The 20716-nt window shown below is 39.6% G+C and overlaps 1 protein-coding gene across 1 annotated transcript in view; it reads left to right on the top strand.

Annotated features, from left to right (window-relative positions):
- Positions 1-16099: 16099 nt before the first annotated feature.
- Positions 16100-20716, top strand: part of COL19A1 (collagen type XIX alpha 1 chain) — a 316298-nt gene continuing 311681 nt past the window's right edge. Inside the window, 2 exon segments of the mRNA XM_079780963.1 lie at positions 16100-16387; positions 16389-16413. Coding sequence (XP_079637089.1) covers positions 16305-16387; positions 16389-16413 — 108 coding nt within the window. The 5' untranslated portion in view covers positions 16100-16304.

Below are 20716 nucleotides of genomic sequence, written 5' to 3'. Positions count from 1 at the left end.
ACCCGAACAACCAGTCCCTATGACACCCTCTGCCCATTTGGGGGTGGGGCCAGCTGGCCAACTGCCCACAGCCCCTCCCCACTGCCGGCCCGGCCCACATCAGGGCGGGCCAGCCAGACCCCATCTATGCACAAATTCGTGCATCACAAGGAACATTCAAAACCATCTTTAGATGGAAGTTTCAGGCATTATTTTTCTGTTTTCCAACTACTTATAATTTAGTTAGTAACTTTTAAGTGGCTAAATGTGTAAAGAAAGAAAGCTCTCTTCTAAATGCAAAAAACCCTGGATTCTCTGTTGCCATGTCATTAACTGTGGGAACAGAATTGAAAAATTAGGACTCTAGTATTCTTTACTATAGACATCATTCCATGCAATCTGTTCATTCAAGTCTTTTAAAGTCTAAAAGTACGTTATTTGTGGTTTATAAATAACTAGAGGCCCAGTGCACGAAATTCGTGCACGGGGGGGGGGGTGTGGAGGGGTCCTTCAGCCTGGCCTGCACCCTCTCCCAGTCCAGGAGCCCTCAGGGGATGTCCAACTGACTGCTTAGGCCCGCAGTCGGACATCCTTAGCTCTGCCGTGGAGGCAGGAGAGGCTCCTGCCGCTGCCGCTGCGCTCACCAGTCATGAGCTCCCCCTGAGTGGTGCTCCCCCTGGTCAGTGCACGTCATAATGATTGGTCATCCTGCTATCTGGTTGATTTGCATATTAACCTTTTATTATATAGGATGAGTATAGTAGAGATTCAGTTTTAGATTTATTTCAAAATATTGTTTCAAAGATTATATAGAAATGAAGCATTACTATCTGGTAATTACTATCTGGAGTTTATAAACAAGAATATAAATAATGCATTTAACAAATTTGTTAGATGCTTAAAATATTTCATGAATTATGGAAAAGTTATAGAATAAAGAAAGACTCATTAAGCAAAAGCAATAGATTAAATACCACTCAACAAAAATATTATCAATATATATTTTGTGCAAATCACTGTGAAGTAAATATATAGAGAATCTAATTAGAAAGATAAGATTTAAAAATGAAAAGTTACATGAAATATAAAGCAATGTTCCATTTCTTCAAATTGGTATATTTTTGTGTATTCTATTTAAAATGTTTGCTTATCATCAGGTAATAAGTATATTTTGCTACATTGTTTGAAAAGTTTTATTTTGTTTATATTTAGATCCATAACCCAGTTGGAAATTAATTTTTAAAAATATGGTGTCATGTAGGAATCACCTCCTCACGACTTATTGAAAACATGTTTTGATATGCTCCTGTAGGAATCCCTTTCACATCCCGCGTGGTTCGGGGTTCCAGTTTCAGAGTTCGAATTCTGGAGAAGGGCCGCACACAAATGAAAGGAGACTTGAAGAAATTCAATTTGGCGACATGGGGGGCCAGGCGGTAGTCCAACTCTAGTGGGAGAACTACTCCCTGCTCTGGCCCTGCCATCCCTTTTATAAGGGTTTGGGGAAAACATCTTAGCCAGGATAAACAGAAATTTACAAGGGAAAAACAAAGGTGGAGGCTGCTTCAGCTAACAGTGTAAACAACTAAAGGGTCAGTGGTTAGAGCAATTAAGGTTGTTGACCAGCCTTCCTGGCTTCCTGTCAACATCTCTCTTTTAGTGAAACTGATTTGTTTCCGGCATGCTCCTCTCTCCAACACCCTGCTTACCACTTTTGACATAAATCATATAAATGTGGGTTTGTCTCTTGCGCCTATATTCTGGTCTATTTGCCTATCTTTACAACCATACCTCACAAACTTAATTACGTTAGCTCTATAATAAATTAATATTTGGAATTGTAAGTCCAACTTCCATCATCTTCTTCATGATTGCTTTAGTTCTTCGTATTTTTATACCCACTTTGGAATCTGCTTATTGATTGATGCACACTGAAAAAAAATTAACTTTTGGTATTTTTATTAGGATAACATCGAAATGAATTAGTTTACGGGAAACTGGTGTATTTACAGTAGTAATTTTATTAATTCATACATGGTATAGCCACCATTTACTTAGGTATTTAAGATGACCTCTATAATTTTTTATAATTTTCTGTATAGAAGTTGCACACCTTATTAAAATAATTCCTTTTCATTTTGTTTTTATTGCTGTTGTGAGTGTTTTTTTAAAAAAGAAAATTTCATTATATAATTATATATTGCCAGTTTAGAAATAGAAATAATTCTTATATACTGATTGTAACATTGCTGTATACACTTATTAATTCTAGTAGTATATAAAAATTCTTTTGAATTTTCTACTATTCCTTTGTGTTTTCTGTGAAAAATGAGAGTTCTGTTTTTTCTTTCTAATTCTATCATTTATTATTTTCTTGTCTTCTTTATATTAATAAAGTATTTCTAAAATCTATTTCCTCTGTTATTTCATTTATTACACAACATTCTTTTGCTATTTCTTTCATTGTATATCATAAAGATTGCAACATGAATACTTAATAGGGTCTCATAAAATTTAGTCGTTTTTCTGTCTCTCAGAAAAGTTCAATAAACTTTTAAACACTTTATTGACCTACCTCCTTCTTTTCATATACATATATTTTTTAACTAAAAAATACATTACATTTGATTTTATCAGTCAAAATCTATTTAGTTTTATCTACTTATCTATTTTTTCCATTGGTTTCCTTCTTTCCTGATTTTTTGTACTGACATCTAGGATATTTTTCCTTTTGTTTGTAAAACTTCCTTTAGTATTTTATTGTAGGATGTGTTGGTGATGAAATATCACATTCTTGTTATTTACTTTTATACATATATTTATTTATTTGTTATTAATCCTCACCTGAGGACATTTTTTCCATTGATTTTTAGAGAGAGTGGAAGGGTGGTCTTCATCATACATCTGTATGGTTATTTCTATGAACTGTTCTTCCAGTTTTACCAACCTCCCTTTCTATTGTGACTAATTTACTGTTAAACCAATTTATTGAGCTAGCTTCAATTATTGTGGTAGGGTTTTTGTTTTTTGTTTGTTTGTTTGTTTTACTTTTAGAATTTCCACTTGAGTATTTTTATAGAATTAAGTTTATGTTAAAAATTCTCCATTTTCATCTAATTTTTGGATATGTTGATTAACTGTAGTATATCCTAATCCCACCTCTGACTCTAATGACTTTCCTAGCATTGGACAATATAAAGTTCTATGTAACTGTGTCTTATCTACCAAATAAAGAGATCTGTTATTGTGATAAACTAAACTATGTTTATGTTACTTGAAGCATCACCTTTCAATATTGAGCTAAGCTTAGCCACAAACTTTTATATAAAAGTAAGAGGTTTATGTAGGATTATCTCTAGGTTCTTTTCTAATTCTACAAGACTAAGTCTCTGGCTATTTTGGAATATCCTCAATGTTTGGCACCGTGCTAGGTATGGAGGGGATATTTTATCTAAAATTAGTATTCAAGGCAGTGCTATTTAAACTGAAAGCTCATTGGCAATTCTCTATCTTTTTCACTGTTCTCCTTGTCTCCCAGTACAGTGCTTGGGGCAGGGCCTGAGCTCAGTAAGTGCTGGTTGAATAAATAAACGAGTGATTTAATTAACTGTATTAGAAATACAGATAAGTAGAAGTTATAGTCTTTCTGCTGAAGGGATTAATATGAAATGGTAATTGGCTGAACATAGGAACTTAAAGAATAGGGAGGAGTTAAGAAATGAGCATTTATTATATACTAGTGGCCCAGTGCACACAATTTGTGCATGGCTGGGGGTTCCCTCAGCCCAGCCTGCACCCTCTCCAATCGGACATCCCTCTCGAAATCTGGGACTGCTGGCTCCTAACTGCTCACCTGCCTGCCTGCCTGATTGACTCTAACTGCCTCTGCCTGCCTGCCTGATTGCCCCTAACCCCTCTGCCTGCCTGCCTGATCACCCCTAACTGCTTCTGCCTGCTTACCTGATCGCCCCTAACTGCCCTCCCCTGCGGGCCTGATCTCGCCCCCAACTGCTCTCCCCTGCCGACCTGATCTGCCTCTGCCTGCCTGATCACCCCTAACCGCCCTCCCCTGCTGGCCTGGTTGCCCCCAACTACCCTCCCCTACCGGCCTGATCTCACCCAGTCTCTGTCTCTTTTTGTTTTTCTCAGCATTCCTCCAGGCCTCCCTGCCGCCCTGTCTCCCTGTCTCCCTCTTCCTCTTTCCAGGCTGAGAGGGGGCGGGGCCAGTGGGAGCTGCTCCACCTTCAGCCTGCCCTCCCGTCCATCCAGGCCTCCTCAGGCCTCCGTCTATTTTGTTTCCTCATTCTGAGAGAGGCTCTAAGAGCGAACTGGGAGGAAGGGAAAGAAAGGGAGAAAAGGCTGTGAGCTGGAGGGCACTGTGTGTGTCTGTGCATGTGTGCGGTTGTGAGTGTGAGTGCCAGCCCCACCTCCCCAGTCCCCATCTCCACTGCCACAAATCCCCAGCCACCAGAGCCTACTGCACGCACAGCCTGGGCGTTAGGTCGAGCCTTTGGTCATTGTGGATGTGATGGACCCAGGTTTTTTATATATTAGGATTAGGTACTCTTCTGAATGTTCCATTTACATTATATCAAATAATACAGTTTCTTTGTGAGGTAAGCATTTAGAGTGATGTTAGGTTTTCTACCTGAAAATGGCAGTAGATTCAGGTATAGATTAATATACATAAAAGAGATAAATATATTTTTGCTTCTGGAAATTTTGTTTTCTCTTCTTTGGTGCCTTTTCTTAACTTTCTAAGAAAATATCCAACATCTTCCTCACCAATTCATAACCCACCTGCCAATGAGTAGAGAATTTTTTAAAAAATTTGTACAATTTGAAACAGGGTTATTTCTTCACTTTCTAGAATATAGTTTTAATTTCATCACGTGCTGGAAATATATTTTTGAAAAACATTGGCATACACATAACATATACATAGTTACACATGTATTAGTATACAGGAGAGAGAAAATATGTTTTTCCTTTACATAGCAGATTGGCTGGAAAATCAAGTTCACTTGTCTAGTAGCTAAACATACAATGACTTTCAGAATTGGAATAAGTGTTCTTGATTTATTCTTCACAAAAAATCTCCTTTGAATGACACTTCAGTGAAGGGATGTTATATTGTTTGCAAAAAAAAAAAATTAAAAAATTTCTTAGAAAGTGGAGCTATTTTATAAATCTTATTTTATACACATAGCCTGAAAATGACACATTGTTATCCCAAGGATGAGAAATAAGGAGCCTACAAAGAATTTAAAAGGATAAATAGACCAAAATAGAGCAGAGCAGCTTCTTCTAAAATGCCCAATAGTCTTCAAATGAGCACCTCTTTTTATTGCCAGCATAGCTTCAATAGTAGACAACCATGCAGCAATTAGAGGCAACCCAGCCTCTCAGACCCCACCTCATACTTTTCTCTCCTTTGGCTCCACTTTAGCATCACTGGCATTTGTGTTTATTGAACACATGGATACAATGGATACATTCTTAACTCAGGACTTTTGCACTAACTTTTCCTTCTGCCTGAAATATGCTTCCCCCCATGTGTCTCTATATTCCACTCCCTCACATTTTTTAGGTTTCTGCTAAATGTTACCTTTCCAGGGAGGCCTCTGATCACTCTTTATAAAAGACTGACCCCATGCCCTGCCTTACCCTCAGCATTCTCCCTGACACTATCTCCTTTTTTGCTTTATTTTCTTTTATCGCATGTGCCATCATCTGCCATACTATGTAATTATTTGCTTATTTCTGCAGTTACTAACCACCTCTTTCTTTGGGATATAAGCTCTATGAGGGGAAAACTTTTATTTTGTTTGCTTTTGTGTCTCAATGACTACAGAGTGCCTGGCACATGGTGGCACTCGATAAATATTTGTTGGATAATGAATGTTGAATGCATCATAGGAAACATTTTCAGGAGGTTTTTTAAACTCTTCTAAGCAATTGAAAGATAATTATTCACAGAAATTAAATTCGATCTTCTAGTTAGAACATAGCAATGACATGTTAAAATTGCAATGCATTCCTCTCTCCTAGAAGAATCCTTATACATATCTGCAACTGGTTAAATCACAAATATTGATGGAAATATTTGTAGCTATCTCCATCACAATACATGTAAGAGACATGGACTCTTATCTTCCTTGTTAATGGTTGTTACCCAAGAAATAAAAAGAGTGGAAGGGACTCAATAAGTATTTCTTGAATATGTATATTTACTCTCCTGTAAATACATCTCTATGTCATTAGAACCTCTTGGTTATTTGATGAAGAAAGATTTTATTTTCTCTTGCATCTCCAAATAAAACACAAAGCCAAATGTTTCAACCTTGTAAATTACCAAGGTATTAACCAAAGTCAGCTGCAACTTATAAATGCTTTTTTTTTAATAAGAAGTCAATTTGGGCATGTGTTCTCTTTAGTATTACATAGCACTTGATCTCTCTTGTCCATGCCATCCAATTTTTTTTATAGTACACAATCTATCTTTATGAGGATTCCTTAAGCCCAACAATCCATTCAGCATTCTCTAATAACACACACACACACATATTCATTTTTAAAGTTCATTATTTTTACACAGCATGTGGTGACATAATTTAGGATTGAGGCTTTTACTTTTTTATGAAAAGATACCTATGATACTAATTAACTCATTTATATGGGTGGCAACATAAACCATGAAGAAATTGGACAATAGATTAACCAAAGAACTTATATGCATAACCCATGGACACGGACAATAGTGCAGTGAAAGCCTGGGGTGGGGTGCAGGGTGGAGGGAGTCATTGGTGGGGGGCGGGGGGGGGCAGTGACATTTGTAATACTTTCAACTATAAAAATAAATTTAAAAAAAGAAATTGGGCAATAGTATTAGGAACTATAATATTACCTTAAATATGCAACAAATAGACGCTAGAACAGGCAACTCAGTTTTGCTTAGAGCACAAGTCATACTCTGGTAAAAGGCATTTAATGCTAAGCACATGAAGTCTTGCAAGCCTCCAGAGAGTTATTTTAGAACTAGGAGATACACAGCACAGTAGCACAAGCACTGGGGAGTCTTAGGCCTTGGAAAGAAGGTGGCAAATTAACAATACTCATACAAAAGCTTACAATACTGCAGCAATGATCAAGGGCTTCCACTGATCAATAAATACTTAGGGTCCGATCTGATTCCCGAAAATAATTCTAAATACAAAGGTAAGCGCCCTAGGCCCTTCTCTCTGTTGACATTTTGTTGGTTTATTGTGTGCTTTAAACCTGGGACCATCACACTGGGCATCTACCAGTGTGCTGTTAAAATATTCATAGAGCCTCCTTTCACTCTTGAAAGTGTGCCTGTTTGTATATAAATTATCGGATCACCCTGCTTATTTATTTACACCCCTGTATGCAGTCAAGTAAAAAGAGGTTCTTTGTCTCAGAGGCAGAAGCCACCCCAGAGCCTTCTCTTTTCAGACCATACTCTTGGAAAGGCTCCTTAAGATGAAAGACACAAGAAAGGCCTACGAACTGATTTACTTTTGATCATTTAAAAAATACATCTTGCTGTTTGTAAATAATTTCAAAATAATGGTTCCATGTGTATGTATATGATTTTAAAATATGGATAAGTTTTACTTTAAATGTAGCCTTGTTCGTAGAAACACTAGTAAGACCCCAATATTTAAAAAAATTACACAAATACCAGGTTTGGTTTTTTGTTTTGTTTTGTTTTTTTAAATATATTTTATTGATTTTTTACAGAGAGGAAGGGAGAGAGATAGAGAGTTAGAAACATCGATCAGCTGCCTCCTGCACACCCCCTACTGGGAATGTGCCCGAAACCAAGGTACATGCCCTTGACCGGAATCCAACCTGGGACCCTTCAGTCTGCAGGCCGGCGCTCTATCCACTGAGCCAAACCGGTTTTGGCTATAACAGGGTTTTTATCTTCTCTTTTTCCAAGATAAATCCACAGCCTCCAAAATATGGAAGGATTAATAAATAAAGGAAGGAATGTCGGGAAATTGAGTCCTGCTATCTTTTTTTTCACTAGTTGCAATGTGACAGCGTAGGGGTGCCTGTCTTTCACACAGAGCCAGAACCCCAGGATGACTGAAGAGGAGGCATTGACTAGTGGCACAGGCCTCAGCCACTCACTGGATTAACTTCCCTGCTTCATCAGGGAATTATGTGAATGTATATGGTCTTTACAAAACTTTAAAAAGACAGACTCAAGATTTATATCACTGGATTATTAAAAATAGTATTTTGCTGTCTTATGTAAGGAGCTTAAGTCTAAAAGAAACCTAAACATTAGATCAACATAGAATTTTTAGGTTTGATTTATTTCACCAAGTCCCTAACCCACTCTGAAATATTGTGTTTAGTTTTTCCTTTCCTTTCTGTATACCTGTAAGTGTCTTTGTGTTCATAATTATAGTTATGATTCATGAAAAGCAAAGAGGTCCCTTACTTAAGTTTTCTCTCTCTCTCTCTGGAATCCTCTTGGTCTTTCCCCACAGTCTCCTTTTCTCCTTTCCTCAGTTTATCCAAGGTGGTTACACAGGAGTTATCCAGGGTTGTAGCAACTTCAGTTCAGGTTCATCGTCACCCTATTGAGGTGCTGGATCTGTCTCCCCTGAGGTGTGGTGAGACTTTCTGAAGACTGAGGAAACTCACTTCTTCTTTTGAGATTTCTGAGGGCAGGAAGCTTGCTGGATTCCCCTGCACTGGCAGGACATGTGCTACGTAAGTGAAGGATTTCTAAGAAGGAGAGGACACAGCACCCCTGGGAGAAAGTGAAGTGAAGGACCTCTTTAGTTTTCATGATCCCAAGTGAGAGTGGCTGGAATTAGCTGAGGGACAGAACTCATAGACCTGTACTGGCAGTTGCTTAGTGGTGGTTCTAGAGGCAACTGGTGTCCAGAAGAGGATACGGGACAGACCATTGGTGGGGGCTGAATGAAAACACTCCTTGTGCATCTTCCTAATCATGAAAAATTACTGGTGTCATCCTCTTACGTCTTGGATCTTTGCAAGGCCTTTGAAGCTCGTCCCATCATGGGACTAAACTTTGACTCTGAGCTGGCCTTGTGACTTGCTTTGGTCAATAGAATGTGGTAGAAGAGACTATGTACCTGTTCTGAGCCTAAACTCAAGAGGCCTTTGCTTGCTTGCACTCTGTCTTCAACCGCTGTGATATCTTGGTTCAGGTTAGCCTGTTGGAGGATGAGTTATCATGTGGAGGAGAGATGACTTGTTCCAACTGAGCCACCATATTACCAGCCTATCCTCCTGACACGAACACATGAGAAAACCCAGCTGACCCAGCCTGTACCTGATGAACATTAATCAGCAGACTCATAAGCAATAATAAATGGTTATTGTTTTCAGCTGCTGAGTTTTGGGATAGGATATTATGCAGCAATCGCTAATGATATCTGCAGTAAAGAAACTGAACACAGCCCTGGCTATTGTTGCTCAGTGGTTAGAGTGTCAGCCCCCACACTGAAAGGTCCTGATTCCTGGTCAAGGGCACGTACCTGGGTTTCAGGTTCATCCCAGGCCTTGGACAGAGCACATGCAGGAGGCAACCAACCAATGGTTGTGTGTGTGTGTGTGTGTGTGTGTGTGTGTGTGTGTGTGTATCTTTCCCCCTCTCTCCCTTCCACTCTCTCTAAGAATCAATGGAAAAAATATCCTTCAATGAAGGTTAACAACAAACAAAAAAAAAAGAAAAGAAACTGAAGACTGCCTGAGAATACCATCTATGTCACCTACTATGAGACTGTCATTTAAAAAGAAACCACCAACATTAGACTGACCTTGATGGAGAAAACAGATCTTTCCTCTACTTCAAATGGCACCCAGCTCCTGATGTAGCCAGCATCCCAGGGCTGGGGCCAAATCTGAGTGATGGCTCCACAGCAGAACCTGCTGATCAGTGTCCACGGCTGGGGACAGGATTAGCATGCGAGTATCAGTCTGGCAGCCAGGGCAAGCAGGTCTTTCGATAAAAGGCAGTGGATTTTAACGTGCCTGTCCAAACACTAAGAGCTGTGAGGTTCTTATTAAAAATAAAGAACTGCTCTACCTAGGAAAAAAATATTCTGTAGTTTTTGGTTAACTCCTAAAGTGCTTAAAAATAAGTATAGATTTATGAGCTATCATTATTTCCTTCACTAGCTATGTTTTATGACTTCTCATAATGACTTAAAAGGGTTTTATAAACATAGAAGTTTACATTTAAGATAGGTAAAAATGGGTTTATGGTAAAATAATTTGACAGCAAGAATGTCCTTGACTATCAGAAAATAGGTAAATCTGTCACCTTTGATAGAGAACAGAGTCTGGCCAAATTTATCTTACCTTGCCTTAGTTGAATAGTCAAAGCACTTTACCTCGTTTACTATCTTAGATTTTTTTCTTTTAGGTCAGCACAGATTAAAGCATGTTGCAGCATAGCACCTGAATAAATAAAATACTTAAATATATATATATATATATATATATATATATATATATATATATATATATATATATATATTGATTTCAGAAAGGAAGAAAGAGGGAGAGAGATATAGAAACATCAATGATGAGAGAGAATCATTGATCAGCTGCCTCCTGCACACACCCTACTGAGGATCAAGCCAGTAACCCGGCATGTGCTCTGACCCGGAATTGAACTGTGACCTCCTGGTTCATAGATTGATGCTCAATCACTAGCAGGGCAATAAAATACTTTTTTGTTCAACTAATTTAGTTCATGATTTTCTCTGAATTAAAATTGATACTTGTCTGAAACAGAGACAGGTTTATTTCATATTTTTCTCTTTCACCTATTTTTATCTTGTAAGGGCAATTATTATGTTTGTGACCAGGTGTCTATGAAGTGTCTGCTTTGCCTTGAGCATCTATTCAGATGGTTTACAGGGTGATGTAGGGTTGCAAACATGTGCTTAAAAACGTTAGTTGAAAAAGTGATTGTAGACAAGGTTCCAGAGCATAGTGGATAAGAGCCTGGACTATGCAATGAGATGGGCTTGGGAGAAAAATCCTGGCTCTGTGAGGGTTTGGTTCAGAGCCTTAGTCCTAAACTGTAAAAATAGGACAATAGAATTGTTGAAGGCTTTTAAAAAGGTAAAATATGTAAAACACTGTACCTAGCACATGATTTTTAAATGATTCCATGAGAATCTCATAGCATAAGCTAAATAAGTTCTAAGTTGAAAATAAATGTTCCCGAAAGAGGTTAGAGTGAAAAAAAAAAAAAACCAACAATTTTGTAGACATAATGTACTAGCTAACCATTTATAATGTACCAATCGTGAATTGCATTAATATTTAAAAATTTTTATATTGGATTGGTTCTTTAAAAACATTTATGAATTAGAACAAAGTTTAATTAGGCCATTCTAATAATAGATTAAACAAAGTTTTGTTCTAATTTTCAATAATGAAAAGTTACCTTAAGTTTGGAAAAGGAGTGAAGAGTACCTATGATGAGGACATTTCCAACTAATTACAGTCCTGTCTTGACATGTTGCTGTCCCCAGGGTGCCTATTCTGGGAGTCTTTTACAGGGGAGAACAAGTTATCCTGTGATTATTTTAGCAGTATAATAATTCCCTTAGGTATAATCCCCAAATGAACATACCATTTTTCCATACAAACTCAGAGATGTAGTCTATACTTTGTCATTAGAAAATTATATGTCTTCAGTTCCATAATCTTCACAGGCCTCATATCAACAAATACTTAAAGATTAGTTCAGAAAAAAATAATTTATTGTATTGGGTGCTTTGGGTATTATTAAAAGAAAGAAGACACAATTCTAGTCCTCAAGGAGTTTACAATCAAAACGGAGAGACAAATACAGAGGTGTTTGTGAAACAAGGAGAAGTAGATTGTTCTTAAAAAAGTGAAAATTGTGCTCTGCTCCTAAGAGGCAGGGGAGGGGTTGTTGGGTGGGAGGAGGCCAGGAAAGGAATCCTGTTATAGATAACGCCTAAAATAAGCCTCAACGACTGGCAGGATTTTAATAGCCACTTCGAGGTTCCAAAGAAGGCAGCGATGTGGATGAGAACGTGGAGAAAGCATGGGGCGTGTTTATTATGTGGTTACAAGTAATTCATCTGGCTGTGCATAATGTGCACAACTGAAGAGGGTAAATTGAGGTTACACTGTTTAGGGCCTTGGATTACAGGGAAAGGATTTCGTTCAGTAGGAAATAAGAAATTTCATGTTCCTCATCTGAATAAGGAGGAAGTGGGCTTGTTCTCTGTTAATTCTTTCAACAAATATTTATAATAGAAAAAGTAAGCTCATCATTTCACAAATATTTAGTTACCACGGGCCTTCCAGTACTATGGTTCTATGACGATTTGTAAGTATATGTATGTGACCGACAAAAACAATGACTGTGTTTCGTTCACTGTAATTTTCTGACCCTGACACTTGCACATAGGAACAATTTCCCTCTCCTTTGAACTCTTTCAATATTTTATATCTACTCTGTCTATTGCATGTTGTATTTTCATTTCATATTATCATTCTATATGCACACATGTCTTCTCTTTCTTATCAAATGTTAACTCCAGGAGGTGGGGCCCATGTTCAACCCATCTTTGTTTACTCCACAGGGCCCTGTTTACGAGGCTTTAAAAAATATGTGGAGAATGAGTGAACAGTTTAATTAATATCTGCTTCCGAGTGAAATCACTAGACTAAGTTCAAATGTTTTAAGGTACATACTCATTTTTACCTAGACGATTCCTTCCGGGAATGATTGAAAAGAGTACCTGAAAGGTAAATTTCTTGGCTCTTCTTAACACCACTGTTTCATGAATTTGTCAGAGATATACTAGTACATAAAACCCCACACTTATTTGTGTTTGTTAGATTTTTATTACGACAGTAATACATGTTTACTGGAGAAATTTCATATAGCACAGATAAGCAAAAGGGAGAAATAAAAATCTCCCACAATCCTAACTCAGAAATAAGTTACCGTTTTAGGAGTTTATGAAGCAGATTTTACATGCATTTTTAAAAGCTTTTCACACACATGGCTCAGTAGAAAGACTAAAACTCCTTTTAGAGTTATTGAGAATGTTCCTCATTTATGCCAATCACTAATATTAATCCTGGCAAAATGGGTAGGAGAAAAATCATTCCTTTATACATGTGCTTTTCTTTGATACTAATTAAATTGAATATTTTTTCATGTGTTTGTTGTATTTCCCTTGTGAATTGCCTCTTCACATTTTTGCTTATTTTTCTATTGGGATATTTCTCTTCCTCCCTTTTAAAAATGATTTCTGAGAACTGGATGTGTATTAATAAACATTTTCCCCAGTCAGGTGTTTGCCTTTTACCATATCTCCTTTCAGAGTCACCGATCTCTAGAAGAGGGTCTAATAAACTGAATGAAAGTCATATCTATGATCATCTCTTCCTCTCACGTCTAAGCTGAGTCAATGTCATGAGCTAGAATGTCTTCCAGGAATCTGTAAGCAAACATAACAACCAGTGAAATATTATTTTCTCTATGAAGAGAATTATTTTCAGAAACAATGGTAAAAATAGTATATAAAATTTTAAAAATGCCCTAACTTACTTTTGATGATGCCTAAAAAGTTACCACTTAGATGATAACTTTCTTTTTGGTCTTAAGACTATCATATATAGTACTGGCCCAAAAAGAATAGACTGGGAAGTGCATGCTAGTGATGACAAGTCAGATTTGGTAATTACAGTGAACAGTAACGTCTGTTCATCTGCTATTGATGCAGTGAAGTATTTCCATGGGCTATGTATGGAAGTCATGTATGGCTGTGCCCCATAAATTCAATAAAGAATGAACACTTTTATGGTTTGGTAACTAAGAAATTAGCTGGGGGCAATGCTGAAATTCTTCTTGGAAGATGGAAACTATGAAAGAGGAGAAAAGTGAAATAAATTACAAAAGGGGGAAAAAACTACATGGCTGGGGAATACAAAAGTACAAAAAAAAAAAAAAAAGAAGAAGAAGAAGGAAGGGGAAAAATAGCTATCAAACAAGAGATTGAGAAGTGAGGCTTAGAAAAAAACACATTCTTTAAATTTATTATCAAAATCCAGTACAAGTTAACTTAAAGTTGTTTAAATTATGTAAGTGGGCATTACAAATATGGAACAGTTTTTTTAATGCATTAAATGGAATTATCTCTAATTTATTTTACTGGCATAAAAATAGTTGAACATGCCTTTTAATGGGTTATACATGGTGAAAGCAGTTTGTTTTTGAAATTAAAAAAAATTTTTTTTACGTACATACATGTGTTAAAAGTCCCTCAAGCTGTTCACCGGAATTCAAAGTCCTGTCAGATTCTCCTGTTGTTTTCAGATGTTTGTTCACCAGCAATCGCTTCAGAAGCAAGTGGAAAGACTGGTCATTTACAATTTTATTTGGGTTAGATAAAAAAGAGGCTCTTGATTAGACATGAAGTCACTTTAAAATTCAATTTTAAAAAATTGGATAAAGGACCATAACCTAGGGGTACAATAGTTTGTGATCATGAAACCGATCCAGATTGGAACCCTTTCCTAAAAGAAAAACACAGAATATTTACTGATTTGGGGATGTTGGTATATCTAGGAACAAAGTGGACAACAGGTAATAATTATTTCAAACCTTATTTATTCATTTCTCACTTTCTTCCAAAAACTTTAGTTAAACATTTTGAGTAGGAAAAGGAACAAACTTAAGATACAAACAAAAATATAAGTGTTCGGCTATTTTAAAAACATCTTATAGATTAAGAAATTATTAAGAAGTTTTCAAAATAATGCTTTACAGTTAAAGGTGGATTACCTGTACTAAAACACAAATTAGAGACACAATTTTGGACTTCCTGTTCGATAGTTTGCCTTAAATAGTACCAATTAAATGCAAATATGATGAATTTTCTAGTCTATTACAGAACTAAAGCCTGGCTACTCTTATTTCAATTTACTAACAATTAAAAGGTAAAGTTCAGTTGCTTAGAGAAAATAAAAATCCAAACAGCGGTAATCCTTTTAAAAAACTTAGCAAACGATCACCAAAAGTCTGATGAAAGTTTGTGGATCATGTTTTCAAATGACCATTTGAGCAGCGTGACTCATGTGCTATCCTCCCTCCTTGGCCTCTTTCCACAGTCAACCAAAAATTAGTGATGAAAATCACACAAGGAGGAAATTCATCAGTGGGTTTTAGTTCCTGACATATAAACATGGTTTGCATCACTGTGGATGTAAAGCTCTAAAACTGCAGGTATTTTGATAATGATGAAAGACAGGATTAAAAACCACGAGTTGACTCTTAGACAGTTTCACTTCAATGAAGTGGAAGCTAGCTATCTCCTAAAATTTTTTAACATTTTAATTTTTTTGTGAGATTGATTTTAGTTATTTTCTGATACGTGAGACCTGGCAGGTGAAGCGTATGGTAACTTTTAAGCTTAATGATTTTCACCATTGTGGATCAATAAAATTTATCCTGTTTCCCCAACTGGGGTAATACTGAACTAAAAAACACTAAATCAATATATCTCTTTTCTAACGACTAGATTACGCTTTGAAATTCGATATTGGTTCTATTTTTTTCAAATATATATGTGTATATGTATATATACATACACATACACACATATACTCTATGTATATGCATACACATGTATATATCTACAAATATACATATACGTTTACTAAATACGTAGATCTATATCTACATATGTATGTGTGTATACCTATATATACTCTACACACACAGAAATCTGTAGACAAATGTCACCTTCACATATTCAAAACGATCCCAAAGGGTTCAAAATCCAGGAAAGATACGATATTTAAAATCAAAAATAGTTTTGCGCCCTGAGACAAACCCAAGTCACACAAACCTGTACATAAGAGCATGCATGATTGGAAGGCAGGCAGGCTCTTTTGATTCACTTTATGTAAACTGACCCCCCAAAAAAGTGAAAAATGAAACATAAATGCCATCCTTTTTTAGCTCAACTGTTAAAAAGCCAATTATCTACCTGTGAATGTATGCCAAACAGAATACTTTGAAGACATTTCGTAATCAGAAGTGAGAAATTGAGCACCTGGCATCCGACCATCATCCTATCTGTTGAAACTGCTAATAAAACATAAACCTGAAATGCATTATTTCCACCCCTAAGGCGACCTTGTTACAATTAAGGGAGACCTGGGCACGAGTTGGCGGAGTCCTGTCTTGCAGAGTCCTCCGTCCTCGCCGAGTGGGAGGGTCACACTGGGAGAGACTAATAAGGGCAGAGATGCGTCCCCCTTCCCCACTCGCAGGCAGCTCCCTCGGGCCACTCCGCGGCGGTGCGGCAACCCGGCTCGGACTCCACTGCGCCTGAGGGGCTCACGCACACGGTCAAGGTAAGCTGCGCAGCTCTGCGGCCGGCCGGCCCTTTCACTTCACCTCTCGCACCCGGGCCGCGTCTGGGTCCTCCGTTCACGTGTCGGATCGTTCGCGTGCATCTGCTTTCCACGAAAAGGTAAAACCTGTGCTGCACACGGGAATCTGTTTGGGTGGACGAAGAACGCACACCTGCAATTACGCATTCGCACGGGCAGCGTCCTGATGGGACCGAGAACGTTGGGCACGACGTGGCCGCTTTCCTGAGCTCCGTGTACTGCAGTTCGCGTCCTCTGGGCACCTAACGCAGGCTGTACGCGTTCTACTTTAGTTCTAGGTGGCTTTTCGGGCTCCGTGTGGGCAAAGCAGAGCTAAGAGGACTGCGGATGCGGGTGAGAACAGACATCAAATGCAGAATAAAAAAAAATATTCGCGGTGTTAATTGCACAAAAACAAACAATATCAAGGCACGCCGCTGGGTATTAATTTCGGGTCGAGGTCTAGAGATGTTACCCCGGGAAGCGAGGAGACGTGTTCCGGGGCCTGGGTCTCCGACCCGGGTCACTTGTCCCGACCTGCGGGTATGTCTCCCAAGTGCTACTTCGCGGGGGGCGCGAGCGCCGGGATCCCGGGACCCCGGCCCCCCCCCCCCGGCCTCCCCGGCCTCGCGCGCCCGGAGCCTCCGGCCCTGCCCCTAATTACCCTGCAGCGCGCGCCGCGCGGCCGGACTGAGCGCGGCCGCCGTCCCCGTCCCCGCAGACGCCGCCGCCGCGGGAACGTCCCGGCCCGGCGCTCGGAGAACGCGGCCCCCGCCTCCGCCGCCTTCGCCGCGAGAACGGCCGCCGCGGCCGTCAGTGCGCCGGCGCCGGCGCGGCCGGCGAGGCGGGGAGCGGGGAGGCGGCGCCGCGCCACCCCGCTGGGGCGCCGCAGGGTCCCGAAGAAGTTTGTTGGCCCGGAACCAAGCGTGTCGCCTCCGCCGGGCGCACTAGCTCCTCCAGAACGGACGGGCGTGTAAGCAAAACCGGCCCCGCGCAGGCCACCGAGGGCGGGAGGGAGCGGGCGAGTCGCGGGGCAGGTGCGCTGGTGCACAGGCCAGGTGACGGGCGCCTCAGGGAGACACTGATTTGGGAGAGGGTGGAGAGGGTGTGGGAACACAGTGCTGGCCTCAGGGGACGGTAGCTGGGGGGGTCAAAAAGATCCTGAAAATGCCGAGAGTTTTCATGGAACCATCAAGGAATTGCAGCAGTGAGTGACCAGGAGCCACAGCTTGAAGTTGGGAAATGCAAGGGTAAAGGGGAAAATTGGGCTGCCTCCTGCCACCCCCAGTGCCAAGACGTCCTGGTCCCATCTGCTTGGAGGGGAGAAGTCTGTGGAGAAACAAGATGGGAGGATGGTCAGGAAGCTCAAGAGGAATGTCTATCAGCCTGAGAATGGAGGGCATGAAATACCCCAACCCCACCCCTGCCCCCGACCATAACCAAAAACAAAGAGACAGAGACAGAGACAGAGAGCGCGCACAAGGTGCTTCTGATTCTGCTCAAATCAAGCACGACTGTAGTTCTTTAAGGGGTTCTTAAAACCTGCTCTGTTCAAATGTGGGATCTTTTCGCATCCCCTGGCTGGTGCCTGGCGAGAAAACTAGGACCCTCTCTAAGTGGAGATCTTTGCTAGGTGCCTGCAAAGGAGGAGCTGGGATGTTCCAGTGTCCAGATGGTGCAAAACGCACCTAAAAGCCTATTTTTGAGGAGAGCGGACACGATTCTTTGAGCGGGAATATTTGTCTTGAGTGGCAAAAAGGAAGGGTGATCCCCAGGGGTGGAAAAATTCGTTCTCTCCCCAGCGGATAGAAAATGGAGAAAGAAACTGGTAGGTGCTTCCGTGAGGTTTTGTCCAGACTGATTTCTCAAACTGGTAGGCAGTCTAAGTAGCCTTTCCTGGGAAAGGAGGGCGAAGATGAGCAATAGAGCAGGGAGGTGAGCCTGAACCTGATACGAACAAGTCAGAGAAAGAGCAAGAAGGTGAAAGAAAATCAAATGTGATTGTTATCGCCGTTTGGACACTATCTCTGTATCTGAATCATCATCATCCAAGGAAACCATCTAAAACAGATGGGAGCCCATGATATTCTCCAGAAATGGAAAATTTCCATCTACTTTCTGGTCTTCCAGTTTAATCTCTCCTGCTGCAGTTTTAGTTCATCCCTTCCCCCCACCCCCCAGACAAAAATGCCCAGTGGGTACACAGAGTATTGGTTTTAGAGGCAGGAGAAGAAATGGAGGTATTGTATTGCTAATTGGTGTCATAACTGCAATTCAAGAGAATAATGAAAAATAAACAGAAATAAAAACTAGCAGAACTTAGAGAGATGCAAATTTATAACCTGGAAAGGATGCTGGAAAAAATAGAATGAATGTGACTGAGTTGGATTATTTAAGGCAGGCCATGTTGAGGACATATATCTTAAAGAGGCAGAGAATAACAAGGCATAGCAGAAGAGAGCAAGAGGGAGGACATTCCAGCCAGAAGGAATGGCATGTGTGAAGGCTTAGAGGTGGGAGTGAGTAGTCATGTGCCTGGTAAGGCAGAGAATCCAAACTGGGGTGAAACCTGAGATGAAGAAAGCAGATAGCACCTGCCAAGGAGAGATTGGAAAGGAGAGGCTAAGAGGCAAGGGGCTCTTTAGGGTGTTATTTTATAGGCAAGTGGCAAGATAATCAGGTAAGGAAATTGCCCATTGAATTTGTAAATTGATGGAAAGATGTTGAATGCAAGAGTGAAACAATAGGTCTGTGTTATCCATCCATCGGATTTATGATCTCTCTCTCTCTCTTTGAGAGAAATCAAAGGTAACTCATTAGATTGTAAGATTATTCAATCAGAAAGCTAGTAGAGCTCTTCAAATGGACATTTAGAAAAAGTTAATAAAGTGGGAAAATCTATACATATACATATATAAATTTAAAAAAATTAAATTATTTTTTAAAATATATTTTATTGATTTTTTACAGAGAGGAAGGGAGAGGGATAGAGAGTTAGAAACATCAATGAGAGAGAAACATCGATCAGCTGCCTCCTGCACACCCCCTACTGGGGATGTGCCTGCAACCAAGGTACATGCCCTTGACTGGAATTGAACCTGGGACCTTTCAGTCTGCAGGCTGACGCTCTATCCACTGAGCCAAACTGGTTACGGCAATAAATTTAAAATTTTAAGTGGCAATGGATTATTGACATAGATAGATCTTTGGAAATGGAGCTAAAGAATTGAAATCTGAAAAAAAAATGTAGGTCAGTCATGAGGGTTGAGATTGAGAATAGTTTCCATATGGGATAGAGAGGATGGATTAAGCATGCTCAAGGGGAACCTGAAGTTAGAGATCCTATAGGAAGTAGGCACTAGGTTTGAAGTGACAGGAGAAATAACATGGAACTCTGAGAAAAGGTGATAAAGTTGATACATTTTAGAGGACTAGAGACATTCAGAACCAAGGAATATATTTTTTTGTGAAGAAGAGAACCTTGATAATATTTTTTTTTGTCCCCAAAAGAACTGAAATTGTATGCACTGAGCCTTTTAGTAATTTTCCTATAATTTTTTTTACTTCATCCATACCCTATCTAGATATACTACTCAACAGTTCCAACCTTTCATTTGTTTAATTTTAGTACAAAGGTATTGCTTTAGACTATATTGATCCTACAAATTGAACAAATGAGTACCTACTAAATGCCAAGTTTAAACAAAACGCAACTGATAAGTTGCAATCATTTTTCTCCAAGATGTTGACTATGGGTAGGAGACAGAATACACATAAATTGTTACAATGCAACATAGACAATGGGTACTAAGCTCTGCTGGCTCTCAAGGCAGTGAGTAACAAACTCTATATCTGATGGTTCTTGCAGACTTCTTCCACATTTGAACTGCATGTGGAAGGCAGAGTTAATGTTCACCAGATGGAGAGAGAATTAGAAGGACATTCCAGCAGCCAAAACAGTATGTGCCGAAGCCTGGCACATTTGGGGAATTGTGAATAATCTGATGGAGTAGAGGTCATTTGGAAGGAGGAGCAGGGCATGAGACTGGACTGATGAGTTGAGGCCCTACCGTCAAAGAGCCTTGAGCACGTCTCTGAGGATTGGGCAGTGAAAAGCCACCAGGAGACTTCAGCAAAGCAGAGCACTAAGGTGATTAAAGTTTTGGTTTAGAAATGGAATTATTTAGCAGTAGGAGATGCAGTTAAGGGGAACAAGACTAGAGGAGCCTGGCTATTGTGGCCGCTGGGGGAAGGAAGGCCTACTCGTGCACCGATTTCGTGCATC

This window comes from Cnephaeus nilssonii (genome assembly GCF_951640355.1).
Source record: "Cnephaeus nilssonii genome assembly, chromosome: 9".
Classification (NCBI taxonomy): Eukaryota; Metazoa; Chordata; class Mammalia; order Chiroptera; family Vespertilionidae; genus Cnephaeus; species Cnephaeus nilssonii.
The sequence above is the reverse complement of the archived record's forward strand: the minus strand, read 5'-3'. Positions and strand labels throughout refer to the sequence as shown.